The sequence below is a fragment of the Gopherus evgoodei genome, chromosome 8 (genome assembly GCF_007399415.2).
Source record: "Gopherus evgoodei ecotype Sinaloan lineage chromosome 8, rGopEvg1_v1.p, whole genome shotgun sequence".
NCBI classification, from domain to species: Eukaryota; Metazoa; Chordata; order Testudines; family Testudinidae; genus Gopherus; species Gopherus evgoodei.
The window spans coordinates 20,114,044-20,135,652 of record NC_044329.1 but is presented as its reverse complement, the minus strand read 5'-3'; the positions used below and the strand labels follow the sequence as shown (position 1 = coordinate 20,135,652).

Genomic DNA, 21,609 nt, shown 5'->3' with positions numbered 1-21,609 from the left:
AAAGATTTTGTCTTGCCTGTGCCAAGGTATCACTTAACAGTGTTATCACAACTGGGCTCCAAAAGGCCTTCTCTACACAAACAGTTCACAGCTTTTAGAAGAAAATTTAGTGCTTGTAAAAGATGCCAGATTGAGAGCCCTGGAGACAAAGCTTTATATTTATAACCAATCTGATAGGGCATGTCCAGTAATAGGGTTAGATTGCCCCATGTTAATTTCTGCTCCTAAGCAAAGTGCTTCAGCCCTGTCCTACAAAGGCCACTTCTTATGATCTAGATATTGTGGTGATGGGTGTATTTGAAATGTAGATAGATAGAGTTCAGTGTCTGAGCTCAGTAAGTTCTTAGTCTTTGTGCCTGCTAGTACCAGATGAGGGGTGGTTATGCAATATAGAAACTTGTCTTCTGGAAGCTGAATGAGACCTCCAATCCTCTCATTTCACAAAAGGCTCAACCAAAAAGCCAGCGGCAGTTATAACTTTCACTCAGTACCAGCCCTGACTGGATTCGATCCAAGCACTAAGAAGTGAGAGGTGGTGCATCCCAGCACTAGTCCCTTTCTTGTTTTTTTAGGGGGCTAAATCCTGCAACCTTCACTCAAGATTTACTAATTGGAGCCAATAGACGTTTCCCTTAATTAAGTCAGGACTGAGGGCTGCAGAATTTGGCCCTGTCTAGGAAAACTCCTTATTGTTGGCGTACCATAAATGAAATCACAGTTGCACAAACAGGAGTTTCCGGGCTTAGGTACCGCCGCGCAGCATCAGGGCAGAATCGTTGCTCCCGATTGTATCTGAAAACTCCCCTCTGGTTCCCGGAGCAGGCTCCAGGTGGCGGTGGTGGGTAAGCGCGTTCCCGGCTGCCCTATCTGACGCCGGCGGATTGTTTTCTGCAGCACTTGTGGCCATGCACTGAAACAGCAGGTGGTGCCAGATTCCACATGGAAGCCACTACCCTAGTGTGTGTGTGTGTGTGTGTGTGTGTGTGTGCTGCAGGCTGGCGCTGCTCTCAGCACTCCATTCCCCGCTTCGCCGTCAGTAGCGTTTGGAGCCAGGCGGCTGCAGACCGAAGCGCTGTCCCTTCAGCACCACCTTCCTGCGCTGGGAAAAGCCCGGTCCTGCACAGCTCGGCCCGATCCGCCCCAATAAAAGCGTGGTTTGCAGTAAGTACAGGGAGATTTGTGGCTATGGGTGAGGGGAGGTGTTTGTTGCTGGTGTGTTTTGTGTGTGTGTTGTACAACATCCCCGGTGTGCCTGTATAGCTTCACCACCAACAGCAGACAATGAGAGCTCAGCCTGAGTTGCATTGTGCCACAGTTTGGGGGGGTGCCTGTCCCGCTCTGACAGGGGATCAAGCTTGGGGTGATTTTATTGGAAATCAAAACCCCATTCTTGTATTCATATTTTGTCTTCTTTAAACAAAAATAGCCTATAGGAGAGGAGCGACCAGCCTGGAATAGCAGCCCCATCATCTGATTAACCACAGGACAAGGAGCAACATGCCAGTTTCAGCAGCATTCTTTTAAGTGCACTTTTTAACAAGGATTTTCATAGCTCCAGACACCAACAATATATGTGATGAAACAAATACTGGGCCAAGTTTATCCCTGGTAGAAGTCCATAGGCATCAGTGGATTTACAGTAGGGATGCATTTGGCCCATGTGCGAGGGCTTTTTGCAACATGTTCCTGATCTGCGACAATATTTCCTGTGTTAGTGGGATTGTGAGAGGTTTTATTTGGATTCACTTTGGGCCTTTTGAGGAGTTTTTATTTGTTTAATGTACCTTAAAGTGAAGTTGTTCCAGATTTGATATGCTTTGTCTCTAGCAATCCAGTAAAAAAGCCCAAATGAGTAATGACTGATAGGCAGAATTCAACAGAGCAGTGTCAGACAGAATCCTCTTCTCCATTTCCTTTCCCCTTCGCCCACCCCCATCCCCTTGTAACATCAGTCATCTTGATTTGTTTTAGGTCTGGAAAGTGAGGTCCAAGAATGGTGAAGCTGGGGAGTAATTTGAGTGACAAGAACAGCAAACAACCATCCAGTGAAGATGGTTTTCAGACAGTTCCTTTGATCACACCCTTGGAAGTAAATCATCTGCAGTTCCCAGCTCCAGAAAAGGTAACCCCCCACCCCAGCCCAAACAAACACAAAAAACCTCATAGAGAGCAACCAGGTCTCTGCTTTTCACTGCCCTGTTCCATTATTGGTCTCCAACGGGCATTAAAATGCAATCCTTCTACCTTATCAATGCAACATAATAAAAAAGGATTTTTAAAAAAAAATTTTTAACACAACAGACTGACACATGCAAACTAGAAAATGTTTCCTCATGATTACAGGTTGGGAAAAGCTTAATATATTTTTCCTAAAAATGGCAATAAAATTAAATAGGAAAAAGCTTAGAATGTATCTGAACAACAAAAGAGGCATCATGTGAGCAAGTGAGGGTGCACCTGCATTGAGAGTGATGAGATGACTCTTGTGTAATAAACAAAAGTTGAAGGGTATCTCATTTTAATTACGCAAATCAAGATTTGTGTTCTTAACTGTGGCCTTTCAAGGTCCATTTGATTTTTAATTCAATGTGATCTTTCTGACTAGAACAACTGAATTCCCCTACAGAAAATGTGGTAATGGGTCATGCCATGTATTCTTTTTTCCCCATTGGCTTCTGTGAGGGAGCAGCTTTTTCTCTTAGCCAATCAACACTCACAGAATTTAAGTGCTGCACTAAAATGTTCAAAAATGGGCACCAGTGATTGGATGGTGTCTATCGGCTGTTTTTTTTTAAGGTACGATATGTACTATGAAATCATTTTGTCTGTTTATATACAGTGATGATATATGTCAACAATGTTACAAGGAGATAATGTGGGATACCATTAGGATATTCACAATGAGATCAAATGTCCAAGAGATTCCACTGTCACTGCTCCTTTTGGGGAAAAAATTAAAAAAAAAGGATTGCTGCAGTGTGGTGCCTGGATACCACAGCAATAAAGGCCATGTCAATACAAAAGACAGAATGAAGGAGTAAATCTCGTGGGATAATGACAGCAAAATTATATATAGAAAATTCATATCAATGTGTGTGCATATATTTCTAATATACACACATATGCTACGTGTTCACATTTGTGTGATTATATATATATTTGATATACATATAAACAGATTATTATTTATTTTCTATAAATAAAGAACTATATATGTGTATATATATATATCTCAGAACCGAATTAACTGACACCGATTAATTGGCGGAAACCAGCTCCATGCCAAAATAAGGATAATGGGCATGATTTTCCTTCCGCTTGTGCCAGCGTCAATGCACCGGTGTCAAGTAAGAGTAACAAAAATGAAATAAATAAAATGATGCTGATCTGAACTGGTGTAAATGAGAGGATAAACTGGCTCTTTACCTCTAGTTCTGATAAACAATCTGAAAATTAATAAAAAAATAACTAAAAAAGATTAACATGATTTATCAGAAATGTCTGAGAGGCACTAGGGGAAATCAAGGATGCATAAGAGCAACTCATTTTGATGCTACCACAAAGCAGCCAGTCAAGTTCAGGCACTAATTTTCATACAGTGTGGGGCTTAAATCGCTCAGGTAGTGGCTACCACCTGTAAAATTAAAAAACAACATTAAAACTGATGGATTGATAATGAAGACACTGATGATTACCATATTACAATTATCTGTTGGTGAAAACCCATTGTAATGCATTGGTCTAAATGGATTCCCAGGCACTCTTTCTGTTTAAATGAATGTGCCAATAATGTGTATTCCTCTCCATGCACATGTAGTTACTACACTTGTTAGTTGTGGCTCATACCCCTATGTCTTTTGTCCTGCCCTTGCCTGAGGGCTGGAACAGCTGCCAAAGGACAAAGGCCCTGATCCAAAGCCCATTGAAATCAATGCTGTTGACTTCTATGGACCTTGAGACAGCTTTTAGGTGCATTATAGCAGGAGTTAGCAGTAACAGAAAATCTGTTATAAAGAAGGAGAAGGTGCTAAAAATCCCCAACAATCTTTGTTACTTTATTATTTATAGGACAAATCCTGAAGGGTGAAAGTCACTCCATAGCAGAGGGCCTTTGTAAGGCCCTATTAATCAGCTGAACCTAAGGTAAAGAGAATTTCACCTTACTCAGTGTTTGCGCAAGCAAAATTCTCACTGACTTCAGTGAAACATTGACCCTGAGGAAGGACCGTGGGTTGACCTATTTGTTTTTGAATTTGTTTTGCAATCAGGGAGCAGGAATGTTTTCGATTTTATTTTCAAGGGAATTTTACTTTCTGTCTGTAACAGACGCAGTGCTGCCAGCTGTGGATTATGGCTTCTGAGAGTAAGAACATGAGCCAGGCTGGCTTTTGATGCCTTTTAAATGAGTGGTCAAAGGGGTCAAAACTAGTGTGCAGTGAGGGTTGTGCATCAACAGACAAAAAGTCACTGCTCTCCTCTTCTTAAATGTAAATCAGTTGCTGCTTATTTTTAATCACAAAGAGCAGTGTTCTAGACCTCTGCCTTCCTGTGTTTGCCCATCAGTGTCATCAGTCACTGCTCTGTTGCCAGTGTAACAGAGAAAGATATGTTTTGGCATCTTTCCTTTAAGTGAAGTCCTGAAAAACCTCTTTGGTTAGTAAGCTCGCCTGCTATAAGTTCTCCTTCCTGAGCTTACCTAGGGTACTACAGGGCACCACAAATTCTAAGGCTGGCCCTGAATTCAGGTCACTGTGCACAGCTTGCAGGAAATTGAGGTTATTTTCAAAGGTGATGGGATTTTGGCACCCAATCTTGTTCAGACCAAGGCTGGATGTCTTCCTGGAAGATATGCATTAGCCAAGCACAAGTTATTGCGCTCAATAGAGGGCTAACTGGATGAAATTCTATGGCCTGTGTGACACAGGAGGTCAGATTTGATGATCTAATAGTCCCTTCTGGCCTAAAATCTGTAACTTCATGAATTTCTTTCCCTCCCAAATTCAAGAAGATCATGATTTTGTGGGACTACATAAATCAGCTCTGATGCTGGAAGAAACCTCTCTCCTTGGCAGGAGCAGTACATTTTATCTGTCTTGCCAATACCAAGGCCTCTCAGAGTGAGAGACTCTCCACTACTAATAATCCTGGGAAGTAGTATTTTAAATTTTCATGATTTGCACTTTGCACCACCTGAACTGTAATATATTACATGTGCCTTGGCAGTGAAGTGGGAATTACATGAGGGCTGTGTCCCCTTTTCTAAACGAATAATTTAAAGTTTTCACAATGCCAGTTATGTTAAATGTTATTACTCATTTCTTTGGGGAAAATGCAGAGCTTAAGCACAAATATAAAGTGACAATAAATGATATTACATTAGCCAGGCCAAAAAAAGACTTGGAATTCGTATCAGTTCATTTTCTGAATCTCCTACTTCATCCTTTTACAGGAAAATCAGATTTTTAAAAGTTTCAGTAATAAAAGTAATATTGTTCCTTGTTACATTTCACATTTACCCCACCCCTGCTTAAAACAAATGGTTTTAAATTTTTCTTTCTTTCTTTCTTTCTTTCTTTCTTTCTTTCTTTCTTTCTTTCTTTCTTTCTTTCTTTCTTTGGGCTTGTCTACATCAGAAAGTTGCAGCGCTGGTGAGGGAGTTACAGCGCTGCAACTTTGAAGGTGTACACATCTGCAGGGCATCACCAGCGCTGCAACTCCCTGTTTGCAGCGCTGGCCGTACTCCCGTTTTGTCTCGGGTGTAGAGGATCCAGCGCTGGTAATCCAATGTAGACACTTACCAGCGCTTTTCTTGACCTCCGTGGAAGGAGGAAGCCTCTGGTAATCAAGCTGGTCTCCTTCCCCGGCTTGCTCTCGCGTTCCCGGAACCCCGAGCAAGCAGGTCTCCTTCCCTGCGGTTTGCAGGGTGGTTCGGGGAACGCGAGAGCAAACCGCGGCGAAGCTGGTCTCCTTTCCCGGTTTGCTCTCTCGTTCCCGGAACCCCGAGCAAGCAGGTCTCCTTCCCTGCGGTTTGCAGGGTGGTTCGGGGAACGCGAGAGCAAACCGCGGCGAAGCTGGTCTCCTTTCCCGGTTTGCTCTCTCCTTCCCGGAACCCCGAGCAAGCAGGTCTCCTTCCCTGCGGTTTGCAGGGTGGTTCGGGGAACGCGAGAGCAAACCGCTGCGAAGCTGGTCTCCTTTCCCGGTTTGCTCTCGCGTTCCCGGAACCCCCCTTGAAGCCGCCCAACAGCGCTGCAGTGTGGCCACATCTAACACCACTTGCAGCGCTGGTTGCTGTAAGTGTGGCCACTCTGCAGCGCTGGCCCTATACAGCTGTACTAATACAGCTGTAACAACCAGCGCTGCAAAATTTTAGATGTAGACATGGCCTTTCTTTCTTTCTTTCTTTCTTTCTTTCTTTCTTTCTTTCTTTCTTTCTTTCTTTCTTTCTTTCTTTCTCCTTCATCAGTTGAACATTTGGAATTGCCAACATTCTCTCTGCTGTTTATTTCCTGCCCAGGATATAGGTCATAGTTTTTGACATGCACACATAGCATCTGATCTGTTGTTCCTCACCTCAATATACTCATAATCTGCCAAAGCCAATACACCGTTACGCACAAAGGGTTTGATTCTGGACTTATTGCTGACAAAGATAATTTTGCTTTTGACTCCAGTGGGATGAGGATTAGGCAGGGCCACCCAGAAGAGGGGGCAAGTTGGGCAATTTGCCCCAGGCCGTGCAGAGGCCCCCATGAGAATATAGTATTCTATAATATTGCAACTTTTTTTTATTGGAAGAGGCCCCTGAAATTGCTTTGCCCCAGGGCTCCCTGAATCCTCTGGGCAGCCCTGGGATTAGGCCCAGCATAGCTGGTGCATTTAGTTATAGACCTCTGTGACTGTTTTAATAAAAGACCTCATCAGCCAAAATTCTGCTTGTATGCAAGGATGAATATTACCTACAGGAAATGGAAATGCATAGCATATATGGCTCATGCCTACCTACATTGTCACTACTTTTAAAAGCCTAATAAAAACCCATTCTAGAGGGTTATTATTGATAGATCTCACAGAAGAAATGTGTTTTAAGGAGGGATTTGAATGAAGAGTGAGAGTGTGATTGGTATTCGTGCACTGTATCCAAACATGTATGCTTCATGAAAGGATGCACAAAGATAAGAGCAGGGAGAAGAGTCATTTAGGAAGGAGGTTTTGGCAGAACTTGGGTAGCAGGAAGAGGAGTACGAGAGGCAGAGTAGGAAAAGGAGAGGGAAGAGATGTCTGTGGGAACTGTCTGTTGCAGGACAGGAGCAGGTGCAGGAGACATTGCAATGCTTGAACAAGATGTGAAAGGTGATAGGAAACCAGAGAAAAAGAGCAGATTCAGAGGTTTCAGATTATTGAAGTGATTGAGAGGTGACATTTTTCATACTGGTCAAGATGTCAAAAATTAGAGGAAAATAATTCCAATATTAGGAAATGAGATGGAATAGGGAATTTATGATGAACTAAATTACACAAAGGTTTCTATGGAATAATGGCCATTTGTCCTCTACATAGAAATAGGGCCTGGAAAATCAGTGAGTTTGAGCTCACAGAATTCTCTAAACAATGTTCCATTTGAGGAGCAGAATTTATTGCTTCTGGAATGGGCAGGAGACTTGGCCTTATGAAGCCACAGACTGTGTGATGTCTGCAGAGAATGGATCTTGGGCCATCTTTGGAGAGATGGGTCATTGGCAATTATGTCTCAGTACCCCCTCCCCGCCTGCTTCCAAGTCTTCCCCTCCACATACAGAATAGATTCATTAGGAATTGTGATCCCATGAGCCCCTGTAACTCATATGCCCAAGTGAGACTCTTTATCCCCTTCTAGAGGCTGATCTTTATAAGAAGCTAATGAGGATGCTGCAGCTGCCAGCCAGTGGACTTGGTTCTTTAGCTCAGAGGCAGAGGTTCATGCTTTTAGTGGGAGAGTTCCTGGGTTTAATCTCTGATGGTGATCCATGGTGGGCAGTAGCCATAATCCCACCTTGTTCTTGCCAAAAAATCCCCCTTTATTTCAATGTGTGGAGGGTGATCTTACACTGTAGTACCCCAATCAGCTTAAGGGGGGGCCAAGCTATGGAGATCCTCTGTTTCCCTGGTCTGACTTCCTAGTTCCTGATTCCACAGCATACTAAAGGCTTCGATATGCTCAGATGGAGTGTGCCTTGGAGCCATTGCTATCCCATAATGTGCCACTGTCCGAGCTCTGCTCCACTTAGCTTTCTGTAGTGGGGGAACCTGAGAGAACATGGGGTGTTTAGAGTAGCACTGTGGTCAAGGAGGCAGAGCATGGGCCTGAGAGCTGGTTTCTATTCCTGTCTCAACCATTGACTTGCTGGTATGACTCAGCAAAGCACTTCCCCATTTCTGTTTCTGATTCCCGATCTGTATGATAAGGAGAACGATTGATGTGCTGTTATGTAAAGCTCTATGGATGAAGAGCATGACAGGTCTGGTAAGCATTATTATTATAAATTGCTGAGTGAAGGTGACTGAAGCAATAGTCTTAGGCTCTGGTCCATCAAAGCACTTAAGGATATGTTTAACTTTGTACATTTGAGTAACCCCCCTGACATTAATAGGGCTACTTCTATGTGGCAAGCACATGTTTAAGTACTTTGCTACAGTGGGGCCTTAAAGACTGTAAGAGATAGCTAGGCTTGTTTCTGGAGAAGGGGGTGGGGTATGGCAGACGGGATCCGAAGAAAGAGAAGTGCTTCCATGTTGGGTTTGGCAGCTTTCTCCTCTTCCTAAAATGTCTTACAACCTATTTAAAACTTCATTTTGGAAGCAGCTTTCACAGGACAGTTCTACCATCGACACGAAGTGAAGCAAACACAGAATGCTTTATTTCTGTCCCCTTTATTGCCTTTGCTATAAACAGCATCATCCCTGTTTAGATGAAAGGTGAGGCCTGGCTGGGAAATGTAGTAAGGAGTTTGTAAACAAGTTATAGCAGCAATATTATTTTGCCTAAAGATTCTGTGAGTTGGCATTTGTCTAGACCACTAGGGCACAGAGCTTGAAAGGGTCACAAAGTCTGTAGATAAAGGTCTAGCCAGCAGTAAAGCTACATGCTGAAAGATTTCGGTGGGATGAACACCGTGTGTGAAGTTAAGCCCGTTCGTAAGTCTTTGCTAGATCGGGGCCTAGGTGAACACATACAAAAGCTGACAAGTGTTAAATGGTTCTTATTCAGCAATCACAGAGGCTAAACTGATCCCACTGATTGATAGACTGAAAATTATTTTTCAGCATAAGTGCATGTTGCTTTACAAAATGGATAAACATGGATCCTCTGTCACAAACAGCTTAAGCCCAGATCCTCAAAGGAGCTTAGGTGCCTAACTCCCGTTGATTCCCATTGATTTAAACGGGAATTAAGTGCCTAAATGCCTTTCAGAATCTGGGCCTTAGTCTAAGATGCTGAGCTGCTAGCACGGACCCTCGTGACCATGCTGAATCCTACTGAAGTCGAGGCCAGAATGACAGGAGGAGATGAGAACATAGGGAGGCATATGCAAAGAAAAATGAGAGACAGGACTGTGTGGCTTTATGGGTCACTGGGGAGACTAATGCATGTTGACAGGGTGCAGTGAAGACATTATTTATTTCTCTAGCTAAATGAGATTTTGAGTGGATGATTGCTTGTATTATAAATGCACAAAGGGCCATATTTAAGAAACCTCCTAAAAGAGTGGTAACCCCATGCAGGGCAATGCTCTCTAGGGAAGTTGCCTTCCTCATAACAGGTCATTTCCACTGTAACTTCACCAGAAAGAAGCAAGCAGGGAGCCTGGGAATTTCTTTTGCTTCATTTTGTATTGAGATCTAATACACTTTGGTGCCCAATTCTCTATTCCTGGTGTCAGTTAGGAGTAACTGTTGGAGTCAGTGGAGTCACACTGTTGTAAAATGAGTGAGGGGAGAATGAGGCCTTCTGTGTTTTATAACAAATAACTGGTGAGATATATGGTGCCTTATTTTTAATTCAGACAATGGGATCCTGGTCTTATGATGGAACTGCTTCAAGGACATGTACAAATAAATTATCTCTGATCACTGTATTGATTGTGGAGGTTCCACTGTGGGGATTTTTTTATTATTACATAATAATAAAAAAATTTGGCTGTAGATTCTTATAAAGTCTACTGCCATTTAGAGAGAGAGAGAAAGAGTGAGTGTGTGTTCAATAAACAAAAATTATAAAAAAAAATCACTAAGAATTTTGCATAAACAAAAATTACTCCATTGCTAAACTGGCAGAATGAAAATGATTTTCCATTTCTTTGGGAACAATTGGTACCATGTTTTGACCAGCTGTAGTTGAGACCTGTTCCAAAGACATCACTACAGAGATAGATACAGAGAGAGCCATATTAGGCAGAACTTGGTATGGTCTGTGGGAGGATTTCCCTGTGACGGGCTGGATCACAGAAGCCCCCTTGGGGCTGCCAACTGATGTGCCAAGACTACTTCTGCCGCTGCCTTCCTCCCCTGGCACCTTTGGACTTCAGTGCCCTGCCTGGTTTGAGCCAGACTCGCTAGCCTGCTGCAAACCAAGATCCAGGTCTGAACCAGGTCCCCTAACAGCTGTAGGCTTAGATGAAAGCAGCTTAAGAAGTGTTCCTGTTTTTAACATTTAGATGCCCAGCTCCGATTGGGGTTCAAACCCCAAATAAATCCATTTTACCCTGTATAAAGCTTACACAGGGTAAACTCATAAATTGTTCACCCTCTATAACATTGATAGAGAGAGATGCACAGCTATTTACCCCTTCCCCCAGGTATTAATACATACTCTGGGTTAATTAATAAGTAAAAAGTGATTTTATTAAATACATAAAGTAGGATTTAAGTAGTTCCAAGTAGTAACAGACAGAACAAAGTAAATTACTAAACAAAATGAAATAAAACATGCAAGTCTAAACCTAATACAGTAAGAAAACTGAACACAGATAAAACCTCACCCTCAGATGTTTCAATAAGCTTCTGTCACAGACTGGACGATTTCCTAGTCTGGGCACAATCCTTTCCCCTGGTACAGCCCTTGTTCCAGCTCAGGTGGTAGCTAGGGGATTTCTCATGATTGCAGCCCCCTTTGTTCTGTTCCACCCCCTTATATGACTTTGGCACGAGGTGGGAATCTTTTGTCTCTCTGGATCCCCACCCCCGCCCTCCTAAATGGAAAAGCACCAGGTTTAAGATGGATTTCAGTACCAGGTGACATGGTCACATGTACTGTGAGACCCTAAGCTTTCATTCCTCCCAGCCTGACTCACAGGAAGGCCTGCCTGCCAACAGAGCCATCCATCGTCAATTGTCCTGGTTGATGGGAGCCCTCAAGATTTCAAACCACCATTAACAGCCCACACTTTGCATAATTACAAGAGGCCATCAGAGAGATATTTCATATTTCTAGTTTCAGTTACAAGAGTGATACATTGATACAAATAGGATGACCACACTCAGTAGATTATAAGCTTTGTAATGATACTTTACAAGAGACCTTTTGCATAAAGCATATTTTAGTTACATTATATTCACACTCATTAGCATACTTTTATAAAATCATTTAGAGTACAACATCACATTCTCTGCCACCTGATGGAGCTCATTCCTATTGCTGAATACTGCTAATCTAACCCCAACTGGGTGATTTTTACCCATGTGACCGGGCACTTGGTGAACAAGGGGTTAACTTCAGCTCAACACTCAGCACTCCTTGCATTGGCTTTAACAATGACTGTTTAGCAATAAAGTGGGGAGATTACCCTTACAGCTATAGGATCCACACTCAGCCTGTCTTTTTTCTGCCCAGTCATTTCACCAGCTGCCTAATCAAGCTACTTTTGGAGAGCAAATATTTGGCCTTTGGACTGTAATAGAAGAGCACTCCTAAATGCCTCTGTTACAGCTCTATCACACCCTGCAAATTAATCTGATCAGTGGAGCAATTAGGACCCCACCCACACAATGCTAGAGCAACTAGCAAAGGGGGCTCACATAGTTTCTCTGATAATTGAGGACTAGCATTTCTTTTCTCCCTCCTGCTGAGAAGACTGTTACAAAATGGTGCAATGGACTGTTCAGTAGGTAGTATGGGCCTGGCTAGATTTATTTTTCAATATCACACTTAATTCCTGGTTGCAGCTAGCACAATTAAACCCTTATTATGGAGAGATCCTTGGCTGAAGTAAAGCTTTGAGTAAGAAAACCAGGGTGAATAACAAATGTGCAGGAAAAAATATAAATTATACATGGAAATAAATAAGGTTCTCAATATTTTATTTTCTAGCTTTATAGCTCTGCACTGAGGCCTACTGTCTGAGCATAAGGGAAAACCCTTTTACCTATCATTATGGAATTTATCTACACACAAGATCTACATGAAACAAGTGAAAGGAGTCTGAAAGAAGTCAAAGGGATTAAATTGAAAGCAAATCAGACACTGCGGAAAGAAAATGAACACTGTTGCATTACTTCTGCATTGCTGTCTACAATCATATGAAAAAATATACGCAGCTGGAAACAGCAGAGTATTGGGGATCTGGGTATTGTGGATGGTTGGTTTAAAAATAGAACAAAAGGTATTTTCTGAGCACTGGTGTGCAGGTGCTTATAGACAGTACTCTATAATCTACTGTAGACACTTTACAAAGGGTAAAGAGGAAGAGTGGGGGTTTAGGGCTCAATCTGGTGTGGGCTTGAGCAGTCTCAGCTCTGTTTTGGCCAAAGCCCGAGAGCCTTACTTATTTTTAGCTTCATTCTTATTCAGGCACATTCACACTAACTTCAATGGGAGTTTTGCCTGAGTGCTAACTGAGTAAGGACCACACAGGATTGGACCCCTACTCTCCACTGCATAAGAAGATCCACTGTCACTTCAAACCCGCCAGGCCAAATTCACCCCTGGTGTTGCTTCACCAATGTTAGTGTAGTGCTGCTAGGACTCAGTTTGGGCTTACTATAGTCTAAAAGGCTATTTTAATAGAAATGTGTTTGAATCACTTCTTCTGACTCTTTTAAGGCTGTTGTGATTGCTACTGTAACAAATAATATGGAAAGGGATATTATTCAAGGGTGTAAATATTAGCTATTAGCTACGTGCTTTGCATTTGAACCCACAGGGTGTTTTCCTCCTTCTCCAAGTTTCACATGATTTAAGTGCAGAAGGAGAATCCTAGGGACACTTCCTGGTCCAAATCAGGCTTGATATTCTTCATTTTACAATTACTGGCCAACTTTCTTCAACAGCTTTTTAGGGATTGCCAAGAAATTCCCATACTTTGAATGACCAAGTTCCTCAGAGTTCCAGAATTTTGTTCCTCACGTGTGTCTTTTGCCTTTTTGTCGAAGCCCTCATTTTAGAAACTTTATGTTCCATTTCTCTCTCCAATAGTGGTATTTTTTTTTTTTTTAAGGGATGGAATTGACATCTCTCAGCTGTTAGGTTTCTGAGTATGTCTATCTGATCTTCTACTAGCCAACTCTAGGTATAGTCATGTGTTCAGTGTGTAACATTTATTTTGGTGGGTTTAATACAAAATACTTTATCTAGTTATTCTGCCTAGATTTATAAAACGGTTCCATATAGCTCAAAGTTGTAGTGTTATTAATTTGACATTGTCCCTCTAAAAACCTGTAGCTGTAGCACCTTGGATTATGCCTCATCATTCTTAAAAGCTAAATAGGAACAGGATTGGTCAGCACTTTATGTGAAAACTTTTCAGGAAAAGGTGGAAAGTGGTATGGGTGCTCAGGGCCTGATTGGGAGTGCTCAGCGTCTCACAGAATTGGGCTTTTAATAAATTATGCTCTTTCTTTAGAGGGGCTAATGGGCTGTGCTGTTGCAAGTTCTGTCATTTGGGTGGGATATAAAAGTTATGTCTTTGGTCCTGTAGCTATTAAAGAGCAGAAGTAATAACCTCAATGTCCTAGCACAACATAAGTAATTATATATAGTCTATTGGAACGCCTTTTGCAGATTCAATTGGATGCCATATTCTTTACTGTTGTGTAGTGCTGCAGTTAAATAACTAATGTTTCATCTCAGAGGTGGCTGCATTTGAATGATGGATGAAGTTATTTTATCTAATCTAATCTATTTTATCTCATTCTCCAATTGTATTAAAGTTTATAATACATTTGAGAGTGGCCAGTGAAATGGCATATAGAAAAGCAATTTATTTAAGATAACAAAAATGCCTGCTTTGCACTTAAAGCTTAAAAGCGTTGACATTTTTCAGGTGATTGTGAAAACAAGAACAGAATATCAGCCTGACCAGAAGAACAAAGGAAAACTCAGGGTGCCAAAAATTGCTGAATTCACAGTCAGTTTCACTGATGGCGTAACAGAAAGATTAAAGGTAAGAAATGGTCGTTGCCTGCTACCTTGAGATGTCAGCATTATATATTGCAGAATAACTGATACAATGCAACAGTGAAAATCTCAAAACTTAATGCTGTACTCACCGCTGGGGTCAAAGAGAGTTTTGCCTTTATAAGGACTGGGCTTTGCAGTGTTGTTGTAGCATGTTGATCCCAGCATAGTAGAGAGACAAGGTGGGTGAGATAATATATTTTATTGGACCAGCTTCTGTTGGTGAGAGAGACAAACCTTTGGCTTACAAAGAGCTCTTCTCTAGGTCTCGATTTAGGCTGTTATTTTAGGAAAGAACACAGAAATATCCCAGAGAAAGAGTTTTCCTATCCTGGGAAAAAAATTGATATTTCAAACATTTTCCCCCTCTTGAATCATGACTAAATGTGAAAATCTCAAAATTTTTTGCCAACTGACAACCCCAAAATATTTTGGGTTCAGGTCAATTGAAACATTTCGGTTTTACATTTTCTAAATACTTTGTTTCGATCTGTATCTTTTTAATTAATACTTTAAAAAACTATAACTAGCTTACATTTTGAAACAAATCACTTTGAACCGAAAAAGATTAATTTTAATGTTTCAACACTTTTGAAACTTTTTCCCCAAAATTTGTATAAACCGAGAAATTTGTCAAAACTGACCCTTTCAGTGAATTGACATTTTCCGGTGAAAAAAAATCTTTTCAAAAAAATTACCAACCAGCTCTACTCACAGCCAAAAAAGAGCCCTGTCTGGTGAGGTAATGAGTGCGCTCAACTTTCCTTGACTGCAGCTGAACTGGAGAGGCTTAGCCCCTCCTAAAATCAGACCCAAAATGTGGCACAAAAAACAGAGCTGTTCAGAGGAAATATTTGAATTAAGCAATACACAATATGGAATGCAATCTTATAAGATCTGATCCTGTGTCTAGTAAGGTCAATTACAATTTTGTCATTAACTTAAATGGGAACAGGATCCGGCCCCAAAGGGAGAAGACTTTTGTCTGGTCCAACAGTCCTTGTCCCTGAAAAGCTAGGACTGGGCTTGTAATAATGTAAGACTTGGTTCAATTCCTTGCTGTAGATTTCTGGATGTTACGTCACATGCACACTCTGCAGTCCATTATTTTGCCCAATTGCTCTTGTTTCTGTATAAGACATTGAGACATGAATGTCTCAGCAAAGTCTGAAACTAAGAACAATGCAGACTACAAGTAGAAACACAATTTTGTTACAGCTATCCTCACTGCCTCAGGAGACAAACATCACTTTGGACACCCTAGTATGTCAAAATGTAATACACAAAACCACGATCCAATACAAATCAGTTTAATTGGTCTTTATTGCAGTTTGAGACTTGACGGTTCAGCTTTCTAGAATGTTCAATTTTTTTTAACAGCATTTTTGTAAAACACTGTTGAATTGTTTAATTTCTGCTTTTAATCAATTCACCAAGTAGCACACGTGGGTAACTCCATTGATTTGATCTGGGACATTTAAATCCGTGACTCATTTTCAAGTGGTCTATGAATAAATGTTAGTGGTCTCATTTTTTCAGGAAGCATGTTGTGCTTTGATCTCAGTTAGTTACATGGGGCCATATCATGCTATTGATTTTTACTGCATTGATATTATCAATGACACAATTGCCTAGAACTTTTCATACCCATTTTCCACCAATAGTGCCACTGCAGATGTCTCAGCAACAGTGTAAATGCTACTATAAACTGTAATCCCGGGTCATGGAAACCACAGCATACATATCCCAGTGTGTATTATGCAAACCAACAGTAGAACTAGATACTGTACCTGGGAAACAGATTTACAGAGGAATAAAATACATCATGCTATTTTCAAGATGTGCATTGTGCCAGAGCAGTGGTTCTCAACCTGTGACCTGTGGGCCCCTTGCAGCCCAATCAGCACAATGCTGTGGCCCATGTGACACCCTCAGGACCATACAGGTAGTATTGGATGCGGCCCACATAACACATTGTGGGCAACATATGCGGTCCACAATGGTAAATTAGTTGAGAATCATTGTGCTAGAGGCACCCAATAAATGGAATTGTTGTCATTACCGTAAGTAACTATGTACTACCATCTATTTAGAGCTCAATCCTGTAGTCCTCAATCTGGAAACAGACAATGCAAGATCAGATTTTAATTCCATCCAAGGATCTGGCCCTGTTATTTAAAAAGAAACCAAGAACATTTGATCCTTCTGTTTTACACATGTTGGAGGCCCATGATTTATTATAATATATGGTTAAAAATATAGTCCACCTAAGTGTATAAGTCTTGTTTCATCTTCTCCTGTTATGGGTTTCTTATTTTTCCAATTACTCAGTCCCCCAGCCTGCTTCTATAGCTCAGATCCTCCTCTTGAATTTTTTGTGCTCTCATCTTTATATTTCTAGTCCATCTCTTTCCCTCCCCTTGCCATCTACTCTTGATCTCTTCCCCACACATAGCGTAAGTAGCCTGGCCAAGAGACTGGCCATGGGGAAACAGGCTGTGATGCCAAAGCGCATGTCAGACACATCAATGTGTAAATGTTTAAATTGGCTTTCCTTTTGCTGCATTGGAGGGCTGCTGTGGACCCACAGCTCTTCCCATGCAGCCTGGCAGTGCAACCGTTTCTTTTTTAAAGCTGTTTCCTTTCCCCTAAACCCATATGATTTTCATTCTGTACTTTTCACTGTCACTTATTAATCACTCAGTGGATAAGACTATAAATCTCTACCTGCCTGTTTTTCATGAGGCTTCCATGTATTGTATTAGGTCTGTGGTATTATTTCCTAACCAAATTGAGCTGAGATAATAGATTATATTTTATTGCTTTTGTACTGGATTTTTTTCTATTATGCTTCATTTTTACATGGATGCATGTTTTAGGAAAGTTATTAAAATTACCTCCCTCTGGTTATAGGCAGGTCTATTATCTGATACTGATTAAATCATTTTGCATTTGCTTTCTGTAAGAGGAAAGCACAGTAAATGCTTAACTTTTATTATCTCAGTTTGGGCTAAATTTTTAAAAGCTTTTTTCCCTCCTTCCTCCTTCTTCCTTTTTATTTATTTTTTATTTTATTTTTAAAGACCATATAAATGAGATCATAATTTTCTGTTACTGGCTAGTTGTTCTGTACAGCAATCCAGTGAGTGATATCTTGGAAATATCATCCACATGTTCTCATTAATGGGCCAATTAAAATTAGAGTATTTGTATACACGTGAATCAGATCCTCAGTTGTAAAAGTGGAGCAGAATCTGGCCATCTGTATCCTAGGCCAAATGAGTCATCCCATTGATTTCAACAGGATGAATAGGGTAGGGAAGGAGAGCGAGCTGTGGGTCAACAGCTGATGTGGGGTGGAGGTGAGGAAACAGGCAAGAAGGTAACCAGGAGATTGATTTTCTAATGCTCACGTACATGTCATTTTACTGTTGGATTAGGCACTCAGTAAATCAAGTGTCATCTTTAAAGGATAAGAAATGAGGTGTCGTGCTTCCTGCTTTCCCCGCTAAGGGCAGTATTATCATCAGTTCAGCCAGAAATAAATGTTTTGATAATAAGGCAAAGTGAGACTATCATTAATAACCATGGGTGGAAAGAAGCTGCTGGAATTCCATGTATGATTGTTACCACATGCTGCTGCTTCTCCCTCTGCCTGTCAATGTTCCTTATCTAGTGCAAGGGTTCTCACAATAAATTTTTTGGTGGCGTCAGAGTGCGGCCACCAACACTCGCTGATGGCTGTGCTGACAATTTTTCCTAAAATACTGAATTAACTTTAGGAAAAACAAATAAATATCCACATATACATGTCCAAATCATTGTAATTTATTTATGTAGGATTTAATCATAGACTCATAGATTTTAGGTCAGAGGGGACCATTATGATCATCTAGTCTGACCTCCTGCCAATGCAGGCCACAGAATCTCACCCACCCAGTCCTGTATCAAACCTGTGTCTGAGCCACTGAAGTCCTCAAATCATGGTTTAAAGACTTTAAGGTTCAGAGAATCTTCCAGCAAGTGACCCATGCCCCACGCTGCAGAGGAAGGCAAAACCCCCCCAGGGCTTCTGCCAATCTGCCCTGGAGGAAGATTCCTTCCCGACCCCAAATATGGCGATCAGCTAAACCCTGAGCATGTGGGCAAGACTCACCAGCCAGACACTCAGGAAAGAATTCTCTGTAGTAACTCAGATCTCACTCCATCTAATATCCCATCACAAGACATTGGCATATTTACCGCTAGTAGTCAAAGACAAATTAATTGACAAAATTAGGCTATCCCATTATACCATCCCTTCCATAAATTTATCAAACTTAGGGTACGTCTACACTACCCGCTGGATTGACGGGTAGTGATCGATCTGTTGGGGATCAATTTATTGTGTCTAGTATAGACGTGATAAAGTCAATCCCTCGATCGCTCTGCCGTCGACTCCGGAACTCCACCATGGCGAGAGGCGGAAGCGGAGTCGACGGGGGAGCGGCAGCGCTTGACTCGCCACTGTCCTCACAGCCAGGTGAGTCGACCTAAAATATGCCGACTTCAGCTACACTATTTGCCTACCTGAAGTTGTGTATCTTAGGTCAACCCCCCCACCCCCTCTGCCCACTGTAGACCTAGCCTTAATCTTGAAGCCAGATATGTCTTTTGCCCCCACTGCTCCCCTTGGAAGGCTGTTCCAGAACTTCACTCCTCTGATGGTTAGAAACTTTCATCTAATTTCAAGTCTAAACTTCCTGATGGCCAGTTTATATCCATTTGTTTTTGTGTCCACATTGGTACTGAGCTTAAATAATTCCTCTCCCTCCCTGGTATTTATCCCTCTGATATATTTATAGACAGCAGTCATATCTCCCCTCAACCTTCTTTTGGTTAGGCTAAACAAGCCAAGCTCTTTGAGTCTCCTTTCATATGATGGGTTTTCCATTCCTCGGATCATCCTAGTAGCATAGGCGGCAGGTTATATGGGATCGAGGTGCCCGGGCTCCAGGAATATTCAGGGCTGGGGGCCCTGCTCCAGCAATATTTGGAGCTGGGTCTCTCCCCTGGCCCTGCCTGGATCGGGCCCCGTCCCCCGCGGGTCCCCCCGCCAGGCCTCGCCCTGCCATGTCCCTGCCTGGAGCAGGTCCCTGCCACCCCTCCCCCTGCGTGTCCCCCCCCGCCGCATCCCTGCCTGACAGAAAGCAGCGCACGCCTCTCCCCTGCCTGCTCGTGCTGCCAGAGAGTGGCTCCTGGCAGAACTGCTGTCTGTTGCCCCAGGGTCCTAGTGCCTGCCCTCCATAATGGCAAGGCAGGCTCCCTTACCCTGTCCTGCCCCTGAGCCTCTCCAACGTCCCAAACCCTCATCCCCAGCCAGAGCCCTCGTCCCTCCACACCCTAATCCTCATCTCCAGAGCCCTCATCCCCATGCACCCTCATCCTCAGCCCCACAGCCCTCACCCCCACACCCTAATCCTCAGCCCCAGCCAGAGCCCTCATCCCCCCGCACCCTAATCCTCAGCCCCAGCCAGAGCCCTCATCCCCCTGCACCCTAATCCTCAGCCCCAGCCAGAGCCCTCATCCCCCTGCACCCTAATCCTCTGCCCCAGCCCTGAGCCCCCCCACATCATGAACCCCTCATCCTCAGCCCCACAGCCCTCACCTCACACCCCAACCCTCTGCCCTGAGCCCCCTCCTGCATCGTGAACCCCTCAGCACCTGCCAGAGTCCTCATCCCTCCACACCCTAATCCTCAGCCCCAGCCCTGAGCCTCCTCCTGCATCATGAATCTCTCATCCTCAGCCCCACAGCCCTCACCCCCGCACCCTAATCCTCAGCCCCAGCCAGAGCCCTCATCCCCCTGCACCCTAATCCTCAGCCCCAGCCAGAGCTCTCATCCCCCCGCACCCAAATCCTCTGCCCCAGCCCTGAGTCCCCCAGCAGCATGAACCTCTCATCCTCAGCCCAAACCCTCATCCCTCTGCACCCTAATCCTCTGCCCCAGCCCTGAGCCCCCCCACATCATGAACCCCTCATCCTCAGCCCCATAGCCCTCACCCCATACCCAACCCTCTGCCCTGAGCCCCTCCTGCATCGTGAACCCCCCAGCACCAGCCAGAGCCCTCATCCCCCCACACCCTAATCCTCAGCCCCAGCCCTGAGCCCCCTCCTGCATCATGAATCTCTCATCCTCAGCCCCACAGCCCTCATCCCTGCACTCCCTCCTGTCCCCAAACTCCCTCCCAGAGGGTGCACTTCCTCCCCCTTCCCACACACCCCTTCCCACCCCCAAACTCCCTCCCAGAGGCTGCACCTCTCACTCCTTCCTATGCCCCCACCCCCAACCCAGAGCCTGCATCCAAACTCTGTCCCAAAGCCTGCAACCCTCACCCCCTCCTGCACACCCACTCTCTGCCCCAGCCCGGAGCCTGCACCCAGCACCCAAACTCCATCCCAAAGCCTGCACCCTGCACCCCTCCTGCACCCTAATCCCCAGCCCGGGACCTGCACCCCAGACCTCCTCCCCAACCCCTCCCAGAGCCTTAGGCAGGTGGGGGCAGAGTTTGGGGGGGGCGGAGTTGGGGGGCGGGTTCTAGGCACCACCAAAATTTCTACAGACTTACCACCCATGCCTAGTAGCCCTTCTCTGAACCTGTTCCAGTTTGAATTCATCCTTCTTAAACATGGGAGACCAGAATTGCACACAGTATTCCAGATGAGGTCTCACCAGTGCCTTGTATAATGCTACTAACACCTTATCTCTACTGGAAATACCTTGCCTGATGCATTCCAAGACTTCATTAGCTTTTTTCATGGCCATATCACATTGGCGGCTCAGTCATCCTGTGATCAACCAATACTCCGAGGTCCTTCTCCTCCTCTGTTACTTCCAACTGATGCCTCCCCAGTTTATAACAACAGTTCTTGTTATTAATCCCTAAATGCATGACCTTGCACTTTTCACTATTAAATTTCATCCTGTTACTATTACTCCAGTTTACAAGGTCATCCAGATCTTCCTGTATGATATCCCGGTCCTTCTCTGTATTGGCAATACCTCCCAGCTTTGTGTCATCCTCAAACTTTATTAGCATATTCCCACTTTTTGTGCCAACGTCAGTAATAAAAAGATCAAATAAGATTGGTCCTAAAACTGATCCCTGAGGAACTCCACTAGTAACTTCCCTCCAGCCTGA

At 43.3% G+C, this 21,609-nt stretch overlaps 1 protein-coding gene across 1 annotated transcript in view; it reads left to right on the top strand.

The window, feature by feature from the left end:
* Positions 1–951: 951 nt before the first annotated feature.
* The window catches only part of NSG2 (neuronal vesicle trafficking associated 2), a 55,198-nt gene continuing 34,540 nt past the window's right edge, over positions 952–21,609 (top strand). Inside the window, exons 1-3 of the mRNA XM_030573703.1 lie at positions 952–1,161; positions 1,972–2,122; positions 14,295–14,414. Coding sequence (XP_030429563.1) covers positions 1,994–2,122; positions 14,295–14,414 — 249 coding nt within the window. The 5' untranslated portion in view covers positions 952–1,161; positions 1,972–1,993. The remainder of the gene's footprint in view (positions 1,162–1,971; positions 2,123–14,294; positions 14,415–21,609) is intronic.